This window comes from Antechinus flavipes, chromosome 6 (genome assembly GCF_016432865.1).
Source record: "Antechinus flavipes isolate AdamAnt ecotype Samford, QLD, Australia chromosome 6, AdamAnt_v2, whole genome shotgun sequence".
Taxonomy (NCBI): Eukaryota; Metazoa; Chordata; class Mammalia; order Dasyuromorphia; family Dasyuridae; genus Antechinus; species Antechinus flavipes.
The window spans coordinates 1,392,681-1,413,207 of NC_067403.1; the positions used below are offsets into that span (position 1 = coordinate 1,392,681).

The 20,527-nt window shown below is 38.3% G+C and overlaps 1 protein-coding gene across 1 annotated transcript in view; it reads left to right on the top strand.

Moving 5' to 3' along the window:
* CRMP1 (collapsin response mediator protein 1) overlaps positions 1 to 20,527 on the top strand; it is a 70,802-nt gene that overhangs the window by 10,564 nt on the left and 39,711 nt on the right. The window contains 1 exon segment of the mRNA XM_051964270.1: positions 16,305 to 16,393. Within this exon segment, the coding sequence (XP_051820230.1) occupies positions 16,305 to 16,393 (89 nt within the window).

A 20,527-nucleotide genomic window follows, 5' to 3' on the forward strand; every position in this document is an offset into this window, starting at 1 on the left:
AAAAATGATATTGCTTTTTAATTTTTATATCATGGCTATTCATCCTTAACCTGCTCTTTTCTCTTTTCTCTCCTATCCATCGAGCCCTTCCTCTTAACAAAGAAAAATATTTAAACAAAGTCAATTCACAACCCACAAACAACAATGACTATAGACAGTATATCTCTCTCATTTCATACAAACATTCTCTACCTTTCTGATGAGGGCAAGCTACCAGGAATTCTAAAACCAGATTATTATTTATGTCCCATGCCTGTGTAACATACATACATATATACATACATATACATATATATATACACACATACATATACATATATCATATATATGGGGCCATAAAACAATGGCTATGGAATGCTTATTTTCATTATTATTTCTAATTTAGCATTCTCAGCTTCCAATTCTAACATTTCCAATATAGTGCTACAATAAATACTCTCAGTAGAAATTTCAAGAGGAAATTCTTTTTAAAAAGAAAGATTTAAGTTAGAAGAGAACAGACAAAATACTTGAATAGGTTTAGATCCTCACTTACTCTATAGCCAGGATGATCTGAATTCAAATCTAGCTTCTGACTCTTACTAACTGTGAAATCCTGAGTGAATCATTTAACCCTTTTTGCTTCATTTTTCTGAACCATAAAATGAGGTAGAGAAGGAAATGGCAACATTTCCAATATATTTGCCAAAAAAATCCCCCAAAGGGGTCACAGGCAGACATAACTGAAACAACTGAACACCAAAACTCCAAACACCACCCCTCCAAATTCCATCTCAGTCCTACCTTCCTGATCTTTACAATTCTGGAATTCATATCCTTGGCCTTCTATAAATCTTCTCAAGACATTATAAACAATGTGCTAGGAATATTTTGACACTGTGTGTGTATCAGTGCAGTATTTAAGTTCTCCATCTGTTATTCTTTCCTCTTTGTCAATGATTTATTTGCTTTATGTTCTTTTTGGCCACTTCTTTCATCAGATCATTACTTATATGGTGCAATGGTTATTATGGCTTTCCTTTGTATTACCTTTTAGGTCATCCATAATTTTGACTTCAAACTGTTATACTTGTCTTTTATTTAAGATCACTGATAACATACTGATGTTCAAAAATATTTTTTTAGTATATGTTAAGAAGAGGGCATTGAAATGCTACAACATTTCCCAAATTCAATTTATCTCATTCTTCTTTTATTCAATGTTTTAAAAATGATATTGCTTTTTAATTTTTATATCATGGCTATTCATCCTTAACCTGCTCTTTTCTCTTTTCTCTCCTATCCATCGAGCCCTTCCTCTTAACAAAGAAAAATATTTAAACAAAGTCAATTCACAACCCACAAACAACAATGACTATAGACAGTATATCTCTCTCATTTCATACAAACATTCTCTACCTTTCTGATGAGGGCAAGCTACCAGGAATTCTAAAACCAGATTATTATTTATGTCCCATGCCTGTGTAACATACATACATGTATATATATACATATACATATATATATACACATACATATACATATATATCTATATATATGTATATAGATAGATAGATAGATAGATATTTGTGAATTGTTAGGCCATTTTCTTTTGAGTGGCTAGATCTTATTGCATATGACTGATAAATCATTGAATAGTTAGCTCCAAGGTTACATGTATCCATGTATCCTTTTATTATCTCAGCATAAACATGAAAGTAACCACAATAGAGAAGAGACTCAACAGATGCATTTTGTTATATCAAATCATACCAAATAATACCAATAGTATCAAATAATAAATACAGTGTAATCTTGCATTATGTATAATCATATAAGCTTTGGCTGACAATTACCTTCAAAAGCCATTAATTATCATAAAGGTGAGAATGTGGACATAATTACTTATTTGATTAATCTAGAATTTAATTAAGTCTAAATATCTTGACTTACTCAAGAATATAAGTGTATATGATATGCCAATCTCTGTACTAAGTGCTAGAGATAAAAATATAAAAATGAAATGGTTCTTGTCCTCAAAGAGCTTATCACTTGATTAAATAAGATAAAATATATACATAACAGTTGAACAGAATATTACAAGATAATTGATGATATATATATATATATATATATATAGGTTGTCATTTATTTTTAAGTTTGCTGTTTTATTTTCAATAGGAATTTCTTCTCTGTGTTTTTAGTCAGGTCAATGATTCTTTTTGATCATTTACTGCTCCATTTTAACATCTTTACTATCATTTATATTTCCTTTTTCAGTATATTTCAGAGTGATTTCACTCTTTCATCTACCACTCACACAGGCAGATTGATGCTTCAGAGACTCTGTCCCTCAGACTTTTTTTGTATAACTTTTACAATCAAAGAATTTCAGACCCTCGCCAAACATGACTAGAATAGGCTCCCACCAACTTTTCTCTAATCAGTGATTTAGAACATATGTGACTATTTACATGTGACTAATGAAAACTGTCAGTTCATATCTCTTCACCATACATCAATAGGGGAGTGGTACTTATTTTTAAAATTTAATTCAATTCAATAGCATTGTATTTTTCTAATTACATGTAAAAATAGTTTTCAACATGGATTTTTGTAAGATTTTGAGTTCCATTTTTTTCCCTCTTTTCCTTCTTTCCCTCTTTCCTTCCCAAGATAAGGTGCAATCTAATACTGGTTTTACCTGTATGATCAAAATATGTTTAAATATTAAATATTAAACATTTCCATATTAATCTTTTTGTAAAAGAAAAAATCCAAACAAAAGGGAAAAATCATGAGAAAGAAAAACACAAATGAAAGGTGAAAATAATATGCTCTGATCCTCATTGACTCTCCAGAGGTTTCTCTGGATGCAGATGCCACTCTTTTAGATTGTCTTATATTAATATATTTCTGAGAAGAGCCAAATGTATCGTACTTGATCATAACATAATCTTGTAGTTACTGTGTCAAATATTCTCCTGGTTCTGCTTGCTTCACTAAGTATCAGTTCATGTAAGACTTCCCAGGCTTTTCTAAAATTAGCCTGATCATCATTTCTTATAGAGCAATAATATTCCTTTACATCCATGTGCCATAACTTGTTCAGCCATTTCCCAGTTCATGGGCATCCACTCATTTTCCAAATCCTCCACCACAAAAGGAGCTGCTACAAACACTTTCGCATATGTGGATCATTTCCCCTCTTTATGATCTCTTTGGAATACAAACCCAGTAGTGACACTGCTGGATCAAAAGGTATGCACAGTTTGATAGCCCTGTGGATGCAGTTCCAAATTGCTCTTCACCCAGAATGACTGGATTGGCTCAGAACTCCATTGTTCTAGTTGTCCTAGTTTCATTGGTGTCCTAGTTGTTTACATCCCTTCAAACATTCATAATTATATTTTCTTGTCATATTACCTAGTCTGATAGATGTGAGGCGGTACCTCAGAGTTGTTTTAATTTGTGTTTCTCTAATCAGCAGTGATTTAGAGGTTTTTTTTTTTCCATTTGACTATAGATGGTTTTAATTTCTTCATTTGAGAATTGTCTGTTCATATCCTTTGACCATTTATCAATTTGGCTATGACTTATAATCTCATCAATTCGATTCAATTCTCTGTTTTCATTGGCAATAAAAACTGATTCCTAGCTTTCTGCTTTCCTTCTAATCTTGATCATAATGATTTTATTTGTGCAAAACATTTTTAAGTTAATGTAAACAAAATTATCTATTTTGCATTTTATGATGTTCCCTATTTCTTGTTTGACCACAAATCCATCCCTTCTTCAAAGATCTGACAGGTAAACAATCCACTGCTGTGATGACCGCATATTTAAAATCAGCCAGAGTCAGGAATTCAGGTTAAGGGAAAAATCTTCAATCTCTATTCTCAGTAGAGGTAAAGGGGGATTGCGATAGTAATATGGTCAGCTGCGACAGGAAGCCAGCCAGCAGAGGTCAAGGGGGATTGCAGATAAAGGGGGGTCGTGATAGCAATGTGAGCAGCTGTGTCAAGAAACCATCCAGCAGTCTCTCTTTCCGCTTCCCTTTCCACTCCCCTGCCTCCACCCACCAAAATCGTCATTTCCTATACAACACATCAGGACTTGCACAAAAAGTGGGTGGGGGCCATTCTTTCTCCAAGTGTATATATTAATAGAGTATGATCCAATTACTATTTAGCCTCAAATGCTTGGGACCTCAGTGCATCAACTCGAGCCTCAGCCCATTACATCAGCCCATTACACACTGCTCTCCTAATTTGCTTATAATATATCACCCTTTTTTTTTGTCAAAATCATGAACCCATTCTAATCTTATCTTGGTATAGGGTGTTTATCTAAATCTAATTTGTGTCATAACATTTTCTAGTTTTTCCCAGCAATTTTTTTTTTTTTTTTGTCAAATAATGAGTTCTTATCCTAGAAGATGGAGTCTTTGGGTTTATCAAACACTGGCTTTCTAGAATCATTGACTATGGTATCTTTGTACCTAACTTATTCCACTGATCTACCACACTATTTCTTAGCCAGTATCAAAGGATTTTGATATCCGCCAATTTATAATATAGTTTTAGCTCTGATATGGCTGAGTTATCTTCCTTTGTTTTTTTCCCATTAATTCCCTTGATGTTCATCACTTTTTTTTCTTCCAAATGAATTTTGTTATAATTTTTTCTAGCTCTATAACTTTTCAGTAGTTTGATTGTTATAGAAGTTACTAAATAGATTGATTTATGTAGAATCATCATTTTTATTGTATTAGCTTGGCCATTCATGAGAAATAGATAATTTTCCAATTATTTAGATCTGATTTTGTGTGAAAAACATTCCATAATTTTGTTCATAAAGTTCCTGGTGTTGTCTTGGCAGGTAGACTCCCAAATATTTTATATTATCTACAATCATTTTAAATGGAATTTTTCTATTTCTTGCTGCTTGGCTTTACACACACACACACACACACACACACACACACACACACACACATCCCAATGATTTACATGAATTTATTTCATATCCCTCAACTTAGCTATAGTTATTCATTGTTTCACATAGTTTTTTAATTGATTCTCTGGGATTGTCTAAATATACCATCATATCATCTGCAAAGAGTGATAGTTTGGTTTCCTCATTGTCTACTCTAATTTCTTCAATTATTTTGAAATTTTGACACTTCCCTATGTATTTGAGAAATGAAGCCTTTATTAGAGAAATTTTCTGTAAAATAGTTAATATTTCTGCATTGTCTATAGTTCCTTTTAGCAAAATATAGTTTCATTAAATATCTCTTTTATTTGTCTATTTTTGTTTTTGATTTTTCTGAAATAATAATTGCTACATTGCTTTTTTTTTCCTTCAGCTGAAACATAGTCAATATAGTAAATAACATAGAAAATTGTTTCTTATGTTAAACTACACATGCTACCTGTAACTCCTTTTTGAACATTTAGAGTCACAAAGAATACATGATTTTTTAGAATGAAAACTTCTTGAGAGCAGGCACAATCTCATTTTTAGTTTTGCTTTTGTATCACTAGAACTTAGCATGGCATTTGGCACATGTTCCGTGCTTATTAAATGCATGTTGATTCATTATCCTAATTCATATTTTTGTGAAATATTACTTTTTCTTCCTAGATAAGTCATTTCTCTCTATCGAATCTGTTTTGTACTACCTTGAGAATCTTTCTTAAACACTCCAGCCTACAGTCATATCTTCCTGTCTCAGATCTCTTGGACCAAATCAGGCTGTACCAAACAATCCACTGCTTCACTCAGTGCTACAACTGTTGTGTGACTATTTTATATCATTTATAAATCTTAACTCCTCATCTTGATTTTTAAGTTCCTCAGAACTATATCACCAATTGTATATTCTTTTGTATCACCTAACAGGGAACTAGAAAACAGAGTAATAGATCTAGAAAGACTGTAGAATATAGGTTGTTGAATGTTAGAGCTGGACATGGTCTTAGAACATACAGTGTAGAATGTTAACACTGTTTCTTATATCATAGATTATAGACTTGGGGAGTCTCAGGACAGGGAATGTCAAATGTTTGCTCTAAAGTGAATTTTAGAACTGAGAACCTAGACTGTCTTAAATGGAAGACCCAAGAGATCATCCTCTTCCAACCCTCCCCACCACCTGTTTTAAGACATGAGGAAAATGAGACCTAGAGAGAAGGGACTTGACTAAGTGAACTAAAAGATCTCAAGTCCTTAGTTACAGTAGAATTCTTTCCTTTAGAGTAGGATTTGCTACAGGGTCAGTGTTGTAATTCAGGGTAAATGTTGTTCTGTTGTGATTGACTCTGTGACCCTGGGGATTACACTCTCCAGGGTTCTTTTGGCAGAAATACTGGAGTGGTTTGTCATTTCTTTCTCCAGTAGACTAAGGTAACATCTGGGGTAGGATTTGTACTCAGGCCTTTCTGACTCCAGGCTTAGTGTTCTATCTATTGAAGCACTTATCTGGGTCCAGGGGGAAGGGGAACAGGGAATTGAGATAGGAAATGTATAATGAAAGTCATAGTCTCTTACTGTCTATGCAAAGTCATTGTTAAAATTCTACCTTTTTTTTTGGAATCATAGACTCACAGTTGAAGTAGGACCCTCAGAGAATTTTTGATTTAAGCCCTTCATTGTACAGAGAAGGAAACTGAGATGAAATTCTGTGCTCACTGTGATTTAGGAGTCTTTCCATTAGATCTAGATTTAGGTTGATCTGACTTTTGGCTCTTGTAATAGGAACAGATTTTTGCTTGTAGACATGACCTCATTTCCATTTATCACTGGAGACTGGATCTCATGCATCACATAGAATGATTCTGATGATACACTATGATCATTAAATATCATCTCATCCCAGTAGCCATTTTTTGAGTCACTGTCCAAGATAATGCAGTAAAAGCATTGATAAATATAAACATATTGTGTCAAAGCAGGAAATATATCAGATGTTTTCAGAAATCAATAGTAATGAGCATGTATAAACTTTACCAGTTGTCACATAAATTAGCACATGATTTTCATCAGTTATCAGACTGTGTGGGGTAGAATCTTTCAAAGATCTGACTTTACCTGGAAATATGGTCAAAGCCTGTTCTGGGCAAGGCCCTCAGAAAGGGGCCCTGAAATCCCGGTCAGTGGCAACAAGCCCTGGGCAATCCAGTATGAGAAGGTGACCCTGGGGGCACAGAGCAGTATAACACAAACTAGAATGAGATAGGTCTATACTGAAATAAGAACAAAGTATTCAGTGAATGAATTTCTAAATGATGAATTCAGAGAAGGCTTTAAGGGAGAGGGCACATGCTTCTTTACTTCTTTCAGTTAACATTAAGAACTCATTATATGGTGCAAAGCATCTCGCTCAGGATGATGGATCCATGCATGGAAAAGCCATCAATGCCACTCTTAAGGAATTTACAGCCTAAAGGGAGCTTGGGGTGCAAAGATACAGACACAGATCAGCATGATTGATGAGAGTGTGGCCCAGGGATGATGATGATGTGTGAGAAATGTAAGGAGAGAAAGATGGAAGGGTTCAGAGAAAAGACAGATCTTGGGCTAGACCATGAAAGAGAGAGAGAACGTCAGGAGCTGGACGTAGGTGAGATAGAGGGAGGCTGTTCCAGCCATGGTACATAGCTTGAATGGAGATGTGAAAATGGTGGAGGCAGGAGAAGGACACAATTCAATCCAGCTGGAATTCAGAAGAAGTGAAGGGTAGAAGTATATCTCAAGGTTGGAAAAGGGGACTCAGGTCAGACCGAAGAGGGGTTTGATGTTATGAAATGGAGCATCAGGGAGCAAACAGAAGAATAGCAAAGCATGCTTTTGTTAATGGAATGAATTAAAACAAAGCTATAATTAATATTAACTGATAACCTCCTATGTTTCAAGTCTTGCATAAAGGGTTCAGCAGGTGACAAGGCAGGAAGAAAAACTCAGGGGGAGGGAGGAAAAATAGTATGAGACGTGACTCTAGCTTTCCAATGGCAGTTAGGTAGAGCAGTGGATGGAACACTGACACTGGAGAGAGTACGGATTTCAAATTTGGTATCAGACATTCAATAGCAGAGTGATCCTGGGCAAGTCACTAACTGGTCAACTTTCCTTTTCTCAACTGTAAAATCAAGATAATAATAGTACCTACCTCCCAGAATCTTTGTGAGTGAGCATCACATGAATGAGGTAATATTTGTAAAGCAATTAGCACACTGTCTGACATTTTACAAGCAATAAATACTTGTTTTTTTTTTTCCTTCTTGACATGCTCATTTGGAGATTAAGTGGCAGATTTGGGATTTGAATCTATTGTTGGATGCAAAGTCCAAATAAAAATTGCATTGTTTATAGAAAAATGGCTGTCAGAAATCTGGGATTTCTAGCACCTTATAGGATTTGAAACTTCCCAATTTTATAAGTTTCCCTCATATTTTTCTAGTAGTCCTCCTCCCATTTTCAGCCCCAACCATACTCTGCCCAGAAAATACTTCACACTCTGAATGCATATAGTTCTTTGATTCGTTGAGATTTCTCTGATGCAGCGGTCATATTCTGACTTGGTATTATTTAAGTAAATTTATTTAAGTAAATGTCAAGCACAATGTGGTGAGAAAACCAGTAAAATCAGCGTGAGAAGACCTGGCTTTCCTATCTATGTATCTTTCCTCCTCTTAGCCTCAGTGATAGTCCTACTAACAAGAATAGTGAATCTTGTGCAAACTTTGGAAAGCTGTTTTGGGGATCAAATCAGGTAATTCTCATCAAATACTTTGTGGCCATAAAATGTGTTACAGAAATGGAAAGTATTATATGCCTCCTGGACCGTACACTCCAGGAGAATAGTGAAGTGAAAAGGGCATGCTAGGTTTGGTATCAAAAGGCCAGGATTTACATTAGAGCCCTTCTAGTAATGCTGTATGATCTTTACCTTCATCTTCCTTACTTCTTTTTTCTCTCATCTTAAAAAATGATGGGGGACCAGATGACTGATAAAGTCCCTTTCAGTTCTCAAATTTTCTTCTTGTATTTGTTCTCCAAGGCATGCCTTAGAGCTCTGCACTTAAAATTCTCTTGAATGCGGAGTAGGGATTCTCTCTTCTTTGACTTGGTCAGTGAATAATGGATCCATTTCTACTGGGAGGTCTCCTTTGATCATTGTTCAAAGCAAGTCCTCATTTATGGGTGAGGGTAGCGTTCCTCGGATTTCTGAAGTGGACGCATGCCTGCTGTTCTCCCCCTGTTTTTACAAGAGCTCAGCCCAGCATCCTCATTGGAAGCCATCTTGGTTCACAAACTTGCTTTCCATCCCACGACAACGCCACCTGTAATTTGTCCATTCAGCAGGAAAGGCACTACCGGGCACCCCGCCTTTCTGATTTTGTTAGTAGACACGTAGCTATTATCACAGGAGGGCTGCAATTCCATGCAGATCATAAGAGAAAAATGCCAAGGTCTCTTTCAAATCTAAAGCCAGGATCTATCCTGATTTTATGGATGAGGAAACTGAATGTCAGTGAGTTTAAGTAGTCAGAACCAGACAGCTAGAACAAGTGGTGACGGGGACTCAGTTTTCCAAGCCACAGGCTCAGAACTCATTCCATTGCATTGCTGATTCCTTCATGGTCAAGTTATCAACTTCTTGCTTTGTAGGGGGCTTTTCCTGGCCCCTTTTACCCTTCCCCTGATTTTTGTCTGGTGCATTTAATCTATTTGGGACTGGAGCATCAGCTTCCCAGACTGATTAGACCTGTGTCTACAGTAAGTAAAAACAGTCCAAAGACTCAGATGAGAAGTGGTTGTTTTCTCCCTCCTGAGATTAAAACAAAACCCAAAAAAACTTGTGGCATGTTTTGGATGCTCAAAAAATATCACTTTTGCTTCCTAATGGGCTCATAAAATCATAGGATTTAGAGCTAAAAGAGATCTCAGAGATTACCCAATTTAATCCCCTCCTTTTAGAGGTGAGGAAACAGGTTCAGTAAGAGGAAGTGCCAAAACAGAAGGGAGCAGAGCTGAGACTGGACAATGGTGATTTCCTGGATGGCATGGGGATGGGGATAAGCCTGCTGGTGTATGGTCTGCCTCATCCTAGCTGTTTTGATGGAAGAAAGAAGAAAAAATCCTTCCTGTCAAGATCACTTGAAGATAGGAGACTCTCAAGGAGGAAAAAGGCACTAAAATACATCAGCATGAAATGAAGTGTGGAATTGTGTTACAGCCTGGGAGGTGATCGCTCTAGAAGTTCAAGAAAGGGGAACATCACAGTGAGACTACAGAATTCAGGGAGATTTGTGGAATGAGCTGGACCTTGAAGAATAGGCAGGTTCGTGGTAGAGAAGAGGAAGAGGATTCCTGTTCGCTTCAGCCAGAGAAAATGTACGGAGGCAGGTATTGGCATCAAGGGTACACGGAAAGCAAGGAATGAGTCCTTCTCTCCATGACCTGTCTCTTCATGAATGCATCCAAGATGGGACCTCAGTGCAAGGGTAAGAGAAAGTTCCCAGAAAGGGGCAAGCAACACTTTACAAAGAACAAATGCAATTTCATTATCTTCTCTTGAGCTCAGAGACCAAAATGAAACATGGGGCTCAGACATGAAAACCACAGTGCCAATAAATAGTCTTAGAGCAATGTTCACACTGTGGGGGAGAGAGATAGATGTTATACGTACACTCTGATGGTGACTTCCTCTGGCTAATGCATCCAAGACTCAATCAAGAGCCCACTCTCATTTCTTTGCTCCTAGCCCTAATAGTCCTCAGAGTGTAAAAGAATTAGAAGTGACTTTGGAACCAGAAAAAGTAAGGTACAAACTCCAGCTTTGTGACTTTCCACTGGGTCACCTTGGACAATGAAGCTAAGCCTTCTGGGTCTCCAAAGCCTCATTTAGCAAACGAGGGGATTGGACCAAACAAATCCTATGTTTCCCTTCACTATGATCCTGTGATGTCTTCCTACCCTGACCACCTTAACACTACCTTTCAGCAAAGAACCTATAATTGATAAAGGGTCACTGGTGTTGCCACAAACAGGTACTGGATAAATAATGTGGGGTGACTGATTTTTCCTCTCACTCTTAATTTTCCAAATAGATTTTATTAATTCCTTTTGTTTGTATATCATTATGCAAATTCACTATTGACTTGACTTGGGTTAGAGGATGATCGAGGCAGTGACTGAAACCTTAAGCCAGTAAACCAGAATCTTCTCTAGATTTTGCCAGAAAGAGCACACAGAGCCGTTGATGGGTGAGTGTATGTGACAGCTATTTTGCTTGATCACTGACCTCTTTTGAGTCCTCCTGGCTTTTGGCAGTCTTCCAGATTGGTGAGGCTGTCAGAAAAGAGACTTCTGAATAAAGGAAGTGTGAGTTTGCCTTGTCCTCTCTTATCCAGTGGGCCTTAGTCCTCAATGAAACTATCAGCTTAATTCACTAGGCATCTAAAAAAAGTTTATTTAGTTGAATTACATTTTTGCAGCCTCCCTCTTCAGTAGAGTGGATGTGATTTGATTATTTCCTTTTGATTCCCCTTTGTGTCTGCAGTAGCCTGAGCTAAGCTGTTTTCCCAGACCCAAAATGCCCACTTTCTGACCTCAGAGTCCCTCACTCCAGTCAAAATTTGGCTGAAGGACCATCTCCTTTAAGAGACCTTTTTGAATCCTTTAGTTATTAAGGATTAAGTTATTAATCACTGTCCCCCTTTTTACTTGTTTTTTTTTAATATTCTATATTTACTCATCTGTGAATGAGTATCCTTCTGACGAGAAACTAAAGTTCTAAGACATTAATTGACTTATCCAACATCACACGCATAACAACTGGCAGTTAGAATTTGAATCCAAGTTGTTTGGATTCTGGCACCATTTCCACTGCATTTGGTTTGTACCTCACTTCCTCAAGTAGGATGTAAGATCCTTGGAATCAGGGACGATGTCACTTCTATGTTTGTATTCTCACACCTAGCTCAGTGCTCGGAAAAGGGTTATATGCTTCAAAAATAGTTATTGATTGGCCAAGGAGCTCTAGATTTGTCCCATGTGTAGTAGTTATTCCTTCCTCCCTCCCTCCTTCCCTCCCTTCTTTCCTTCCTTCCTTCCTTTCTTCCTTCCTTCCTCCCTCCCTTCCTTCCTCTCTCCCTTCCTTCCTTCCTTTCCTCTCTTCTTCCTTCCTTCCTCCCTCTCTCCCTTCCTTCCTTCCTTTTCTCCCTTCTTTCCCTCCTTTCTTTCTTTCCTCCCTTCCTTCCCTTCTTCCCTCCCTTCCTTCCCTTCTTCCCTCCTTTCCTTCCCTTCTTCCCTCCCTTCTTTCCTCCCTCCCTCCTCCCTCCCTCCCTCTCTCCCTTCCTTCCTTCCTCCCTTCTTCCCTCCTTTCTTTTTTTCCTCCCTTCCTTCCCTTCTTCCTCTCTTCCTTCCTTCCTCCCTCCCTCCTCCCTTCCTCCCTCCCTCCCTCCCTTCTTTCCTTCCTTCCTTCCTTCCTTCCTTCCTTCCTTCCTTCCTTCTGTCTTTCTTCCTTCCTTTTCTTTTCTTTCTTTCTCCCTCTTTTTCTCTGTCCCTTTCTGATAGTCTCCCATTCTTCCTCTCTTTCTTTTTATTTTTCCTTGTTTTTGTTTTTCTTTCTGTCTCTTTCTTTCACTTTATAAGTCATAAAAGCATTTGCTAAAGCATGGGGGAGTGTTGCTGTTTGTAATGTGGGAAGAGAAGATTCAAGGAGAAAATTCCAGATACTGGAAATCTTGAGGTACCAGAGCCCAGAACTGATCAAGCATCTCAGCCTGGAGTACTGGGATAAAGGAGGTTCCCTTTCTTTCCTTGGGAACAGACAGGGTCACAGCAGGAACCTTCCTGCAGCCTTAAAGGATGGTGTTGATTTTTTTAAACTGCATTCAGCATAAAAACAAATGTTTATTAAGAGAACAAAAGTACTCTGTAAGAAAGTGATTTTCTTTCTTAGCCAGGACGGAGCATGGTGGGTAATTGCAATGTGGCGACAAGGAGAAGTTCCTTGTTTCCTCTTGTCTGGGGGGAACATAGCGTTTGGCTTTGAGGAAAGTGACGTCAGCGAGGCCCCTGGTGAAAGGGCCCACCAGTACAGGGCAGGCTGGAGGCGGCTCATTTGGCACCATGAGGCTGGCGCTGGAGGCTGCTGCTGAGGAGTAGGAGGGGGAGGAGGGTGACAGCTCAGTTTTCTATGGTGCTTTATATAGTTCCCTCTGTCCCTGGGATTATCCACTTGGCAAACGCCCATAGGATCACTGTGGGGGAAGGGAAGCAGAAGGGCAAGGCATTAAGCCAGAAGGAGAAATCATTCGGAAGAGAAAACTGCCTTCTCTGTGTCCCCCAGGAACTAAGTCCGGGACAATTTGGGTCGGAGATTTAGAGGTGAAAGGAATCTTTCTCCTTAAGAAGTCTGAATGCTCGTTTTCCAGATGACAAAACTGAGGTCCAAAGGGTCCATGACTTGCCCCTTCTTCAGCACTCTAACCATGACATCATCCTCTCTTTCTCCAAAGGAGGGACCAGAGCAGGGGCTTCCCTGCCAGGCACCCAGGAAGGAGGTCCCAAGGGCCCTTCTAATCTCATGCCTCACTGGGGATCAGAGAGAAGCTGGGGACTGGAAGCTTTTCCAAGGGCAAGGAGAAGATGCGGTCAGGGCTATTAGTCAGCAGCTCCCATGTGCTCTTTTCTCTGTGTTTTCTCCAGCATTTCTCCTTGCCAAGGTTAATTGTAGGATTTTTAGTCAGCAGCCAGAAAGGCTCTCCTCTGGAGGCCGGCTGAAAGGTGAATGGCCGGCTGAAGGAGGTGGACAGCCGACTGAAGGAGGTGGACGGCTGGCTGAAGGAGGTGGATGGCCATCCTGCTCTTCTTTGCTCTTCTTGGATCTCCCAAATCAGGAATCTTGTTGTTTCTGTGTGTTCTGATAACTAGGATCAGGGGGTGAGGACTTAGGAGCCAGGAAGAACTTCAAAGGTTCTTTTGTGTCTGTCTACACATGGGGATCCAGAGGTCCTGGAGGTGGACAGGAGACTTGCTGAGTAATTTCCTGGGGTTCAATTTTTTCATCTGTAAAATGAGTGAACTGGACAAGATGGCTCCCAATTTCGAGCCTCCAGGCTTTGAATATTTGTATTACTTTGGCTCAGAAGGTATGATGTGGCCTAGCAAGAGAAGTCCCTGACCATGGGGCTGGAGACCTGATCTCAAGTTCACTGCTTAATTCTCTGTGACCTTAGGCCAAACTCTTTGCAGACCAGCTCTTCTGCTTCTTCCTCCATAAAATGGGAATGGTAGCACCTGTCCTCCTGTTGGGGCTGTTGGGAGGATCAAACAGAGCAACATAAAGTGCATCAGGAGCATTTTTATACATCAGGGATTGAATGTGAGGTGCCCAGTTGGCACTCCATTACATTCATGTGCCCAGGCTCTTAGACAGTCCACCTAATGACATGCATGGACTCCATTTCCAGTTGTATGGTGCACAAAAGGGGCTGCTAAAATAGTTTGGTACAATCATGGCCTTTTGATCATTGATTTCCTTTGGGACTTAGTAGATGAGCTTCACTAGGAGCTAGCTGGTTCAGTGGATAGAGTCCTGGACCTGGAATAAAAAAGACCTGAATTCAAATCATCTCTAAGATAGCTCATTGAAATGCATCCTTGGCAAGCCGGGTAAATGCTCTTCACCTCAGTTTCCTCATCTGTAAAATTGTCGTTAAGTTGTTGTTCAATTGTCTTCATCTCTTCATTCCCCCATCCGGGGTCCAAAGGTCCTGGAGGTTTATCATTTCCTTTTCCAGCTCATTTTGTAGATGAAGAACTGAGGCAAGAAAGGTTAGGTGACTTGCCCACTATCACCCAGCTAGTAAGTGTTTGAGGTCAGATTTGAATTCAGAAAGAATAATATACACTCCCCAGAGTTGTTATAAAGATCAAATAAGATTGGCTTTGTAAGTCTTAAAGTGCTATATAAATTCTAGTGGTAACAGTAGCAGTAGCAGCAGTAGTAGTAGCAATAGAAGCAATAGGAGGAGGAGGAATAGTAAAGTAGTAGTAGTGTAGTAGTAATAGTAGTAGTAGTAATAGTAGTAACAGCAGCAGTAGTAGTAGTAAAATAGTAGTATAGCAGTATAGTAGGAGGAGGAGGAGCAGCAGCAGCAATAATAATAGTAGTAGCAATAACAGTAGGAGGAGGAGCAGTAATGGTAGTAATAGCAGTAGCAATAAAGGTAGTAAAAGTAGTAGCATTAGAATATTCCTAGCAGTGGGTGCTGAAAGGGTATGAACTCACGTGGTTTAAAGAAAGAAGAGCTTTAGTTCCTCATCCCTGCTAGGAAGATTGTGGAGTCTGAGGGCCCCTGAGTCCATTGGTGGTGGAGTCCTTCTCATTAATCATCATGATGCTCACCTACTAGAATGATCCTAAGCTGTCATTCCGGTGGATATATCTTTGTGCAAATAAGACCCATTCCACCATGTCCATAATAAGCCACTCAGGTCATCTCAACCTGTGTGAAAATTTGTCTATATCCTTTTTAAAAATTCTGCCATCCAATACACTGGAGATTTTTCCCTAACTCTATTTTCTGAGGATCATGCCAGTGTTTACTCTTTCTTTTTCATTTTTTTTTTACCAATAGTGGGCTATTTATTAATCATTAATAAAAGAGCATCTACATGTTAATAAAAAATCACTAGTAAAATAAATAAAGATACCATGTTAACAAAAATAAAATGATTATATCCTTGAACAGCATTCAAGATCCTCCACAATTAACACCAACCTATGTTTCTATCCTTATTTCCTGCCTAATTATGTTCATTTTGATCTCTGGAGTATTTGATGGTTTCCATATATTCTGTGTGCTTTTCCACATAAAGCAGGAGAGACGGTTGGGGGTTAAGGGTTATAATAGATCATTTCTAAGAGCTAGAAGATCCCTTCTAGCTCTAACATTCTATGCCTTTTGAATTAGCATTCTCTGATTTATGTCCTTGGAACTCCAGCTCTGACTTCCGATATTCTGTGTTTTAAGGCCCCTTATATGTTCTATGAAATGTAATTTGATGCGATTCTGACTTGTGAGTACAAAAGTTCAGAGAAGGGAGAGTGGAGGGTGATCTCAGACAAAGAATGAGGAAGCCTTTATTTCTAAGATGCAAACTTGTCCCATTTGCTCTTTTGATGGTGCTCTGTCACTGAAGTAAAGATTTGCAGGACTTTTCAGATTAAGGTGACTTAAATAAATGCTTATTAGCTTCCTACCCCAGTTACATTATCTCCTTTGCTCTTTTTTTTTTTTTTTCAGAGTGACCGGCTACTCATTAAAGGAGGAAGAATTATCAATGACGACCAATCCTTCTATGCAGACCTCTATTTGGAAGATGGACTTATAAAGTTAGTTGATCAAAACAGAATACTTTGATAACTTTTCTGATTTAGTTCAGTGTTTTATATATATATATATGTGTGTGTGTGTGTGTATACACACACACACATATATATATATATATATGTGTGTGTGTGTGTGTATACACACACACACACACATATATAAATTATATCTGTAATGTATATATATATATGTATATATAATTCCTGAACTCTAGTTTACTTAATCATTATATATGTTTATGCAAACACTACCACATACAGGGATGTGTGTGTGTGTATACACACACAAGTATGTTCATGTGAACATGTACCCATGTTTATGTATATTCACATGTGCATGTATAAGTATAATATAGTGATGCATTTTATATACATATATATGTATTCTTGAATTCTAATTTACTTAAGATACATTATCTATATGTATATATACCATATATGTAAGCTACATATAGATATAAAATGTTTACACATATATACATACAAGTGTTATGTACATATGTATGTGTAAATGAGCATGTACACATGCTTAGATGTACATATAAATAGATATGCATGTATGGATAAAAGTATGTATATAAAACTATTTTTTTTTTTACTTAGACTAGTATTTAGATGAATACCTATATTTATTTTTTGTTGACAAGAAATGAAGACTGATTCAGGACAATTTGTTCTTGTGGATAGATTGTGGTTGTTATTACTTATGGAAACGACTGTCAGATTTATAGGGCAAAAAATACATAGATTCCATGTTGGACAATTTGAATATATTAGAACAGGGGGTTGGCTATCTCTCTGGCTTTTACGCTTTTGTTCCTTTCATTGACATTCAAAGATCTGTGGAGTAACTCAAAGCTCTTGAGAGGTATTTGAGGCTGGGTAATGTGATGCTCAGTAGTTGTTGTTGTTGTTTTTTTTTTTTCCCATATGAGTATTGGGAAGACAAATTAAAGAATTGCCAGTGTTTATAACAGCATAGATGGACCTCTCAGCGATTGACTCTTTAGGAACTATAGTTGGTGTCCAGGAGGGATGGAATTTCCTGGTCTATATTTGACTAGGAAGAGACTAAGAATTACCCAGGGATCCAAGTAAGCAAGATTGAGCGATTGAGGCTGGGTAATGTGATGTTCAGTTGTTTTGTTTTGTTTTTTTGTTTTTTTCTTTTTTCCCATATACATATCAGGAAAAGAAATTAAAGAATTGCTAGTGTTTATAACAGCAGAGATAGCCCTCTCTTAGCAATTGACTGTTTAGGAACTATAGTTGGTGTCCAGGGGGATGGAATTTCCTGGTCTATATTTGACTAGGAAGAGACTAAGAATTACCCAGGGATCCAAGTAAGCAAGATTGAGCGATTGAGGCTGGGTAATGTGATGTTCAGTTGTTTTGTTTTGTTTTTTTGTTTTTTTCTTTTTTCCCATATACATATCAGGAAAAGAAATTAAAGAATTGCTAGTGTTTATAACAGCAGAGATGGCCCTCTCTTAGCAATTGACTGTTTAGGAACTATAGTTGGTGTCCAGGGGGATGGAATTTCCTGGTCTATATTTGATCAGGAAGAGACTAAGAATTACCCGGGGATCCAAGTGAGGAAGAAAAAGAAGGGAGTGTGTTCCAACTCAGAGATATCAGCATAAGAAGCCATTTTCTGGTTTTGGGGATTCCATGATGACTCAACAGAAAGAATTGATTATCAAAGGAAGGTCAAATTAATGAATATTTATTGAGGGTCTGTTAGATGTGGGCTATTGTGCTTTATGCAGAAGTAAATATAAAGATGGATTTGACATTGTTACCACTCTGGAGATATTTAGAATCTAGTAGAGAGTTAAAAAAATGTCCAAAAGTAAATATAATGAAAGAGGAATACAGAAGAAGAACAAACAATGGGATAAAGCTGGTAAGAAAATTAGGAATTGTTCAATTCTTTTCAGTCACATGGTCCTCTTCATGACCCCTTTTGGGGTTTTCTTGGCAGAGTGGTTTGCCAGCTGCTTCTTCAGCTCACTTACAGATAAGGAAATTGAGGCAAAAAGAGTTAAGTGACTTATGGAGAATCCCAAAGATAACATTTGAATTTAGAAAGAAGAATCTTCCTGACTCCAGGCCCAACACTTTATCTACCATAACATCTAACTTCCTTAAGATTAGAAGTACAATTTATTAGAAGTATTTATCATATTATGTTATAAAAATCCTTGTTTTATCCCATAAGTTAAAAATAAAATGTAAAAAAAGCACAAACAAGCAAAATGTGCCTGATAGCTTTAGAAGCTTGGACAGAAAGGATTACAAATATAAAATGACTATATTGTGTTTCACAGGGCTATAGGAATTTGGCAGAATTTGCAGATTAAGGTCTGGCAGAGAAGAAGTCAATTCCCAGGGGACCCTTTATTCACCAATGCGTGTGTACTGCTCACTTCCTTCCATGACTCCCTGGATCTCAGGCTAAATTGATAATCTGGACTAAGACACCTGCTAGAGTATTGCAAATATCCTGATTCCATCCCCACACTTACCACCTGGGTAGAGGAAGTTATCATGACTCAGCTGGGCTAATGCAGTAGCTTTCCAAAAGATCACCCTCCCCTTTACTCTCCACTCGCTAATCCATACTTCAGGCCTCCCACCTTCAGTCCTTTGCCCAGCGGCTAGGTGGTCCCATAGAGCACAGAGTGCCAATCCTGAATGAGGAAAACTCTTCTTCCTGAGTTCATTCAAATCTAGCTTCTGACACTAGTTGTGTGACCTGTTTGCCTCAGTTTCCTCACCTGTAAAATGAGCTGAAGAAGGAAATGTCAAACCATTGCAGTATCTTTGTCAAGAAAATCTCAAATGGCATCAAGAAGAGTTGGACACAACTGAAAACGACTGAACAATTAGACTATTGACCACTCAGAAAAATTAAAACTCATGTCATTCAATTCATACCAGTCTCCTCTGGGATAGCTACGTGCCCATTGACTTCATAGTATGACTCCATTGTGTTATTTGGAAAATCAAACGTAATAAGTACAATTTAAAATATATATATATAAATGTGATCCATTATAATGATGTGAACTATTTGGGATAGCAGGAATAGCTCAGTTAATTGGGTAATTAATTAATGGATTCATTCATTTAACAGGTTAAATGAATCTCATATATATATGTGTGTGTGTGTGTGTGTGTGTGTGTGTGTGTGTGTGTGTGTGTGTGTATGACTCTGTGCTGATTGTTCTGGGAAATATGAAGGGGGATGGCGCAGAGTCCTTGAGTCCAGAGCTAAAAAGTCCAGGCAGTGGAAGAGAAGCTCCATATAACCTGAAGTTCAGGGAAAGTACACATCCTTTTTATGAGCAGAGCTACCAAAGAGGAGAAGCAATCTTGTGTGAGTTTTCTGAACTCAACAAGACCTCTCCTAAAAGATGGGGCATTTTTTAATGATCCTAACTCACCCCCAAATTGCCAGGAATCCTCTGCTTCTCTGGACATTGGTGGGGGTGCCCTGACACTAGCAATGTTCAGGCCCAGATGCACCAACTCATTTCTCTAGGTCTCCTCCCAAATGCCCAGAGCAATTCTGAAGACAATCCATAATTCATGACCAGGCTCTCCATCTGGTCCCTTAGCTCAGAAGTCAGTGCTTGGTTAGGAACTTTGCTTATTTTGATTGGATTAAAAATGACTCAGAGGCAGGATGACACATGTTAATTATGATGAGTGGAATTAGGGATAGCTCACCCTCCCCTCTCTAGCCTGTCTTTTCCCCAGCTCCTCCCTCCCAAGCATATATTCACTTCCAGGCTTGCTTCCCCATTACTATCTGCAGGAAAAAAGCTTGCTCTCTTTGCCTCTGTTGCTGCTGATTCCCTAATTCTGAATACCTTCCTCTTCCTCTTTACAGACCTAAATTCTGTCTATCCTAGGAGGCTTCCCGCCTTTCTTCTTCCCTTCATCCTTTCTTAATTATTTCCAAGTCACAAAATATCTTTCTCTAATCCCTTAGAGTCCATGTTGTGAATGCCCAAAAGAAGGAGGGAGGGAAGGAAGGAAGGAAGGAAGGAAAGGAGAAGGAAGAAAAGAAGGAAGGGAGGAAGAAAAGAAGGAAGAAGGAAGGAAGGAAAGAAAGGAAGGAAAGAAGGA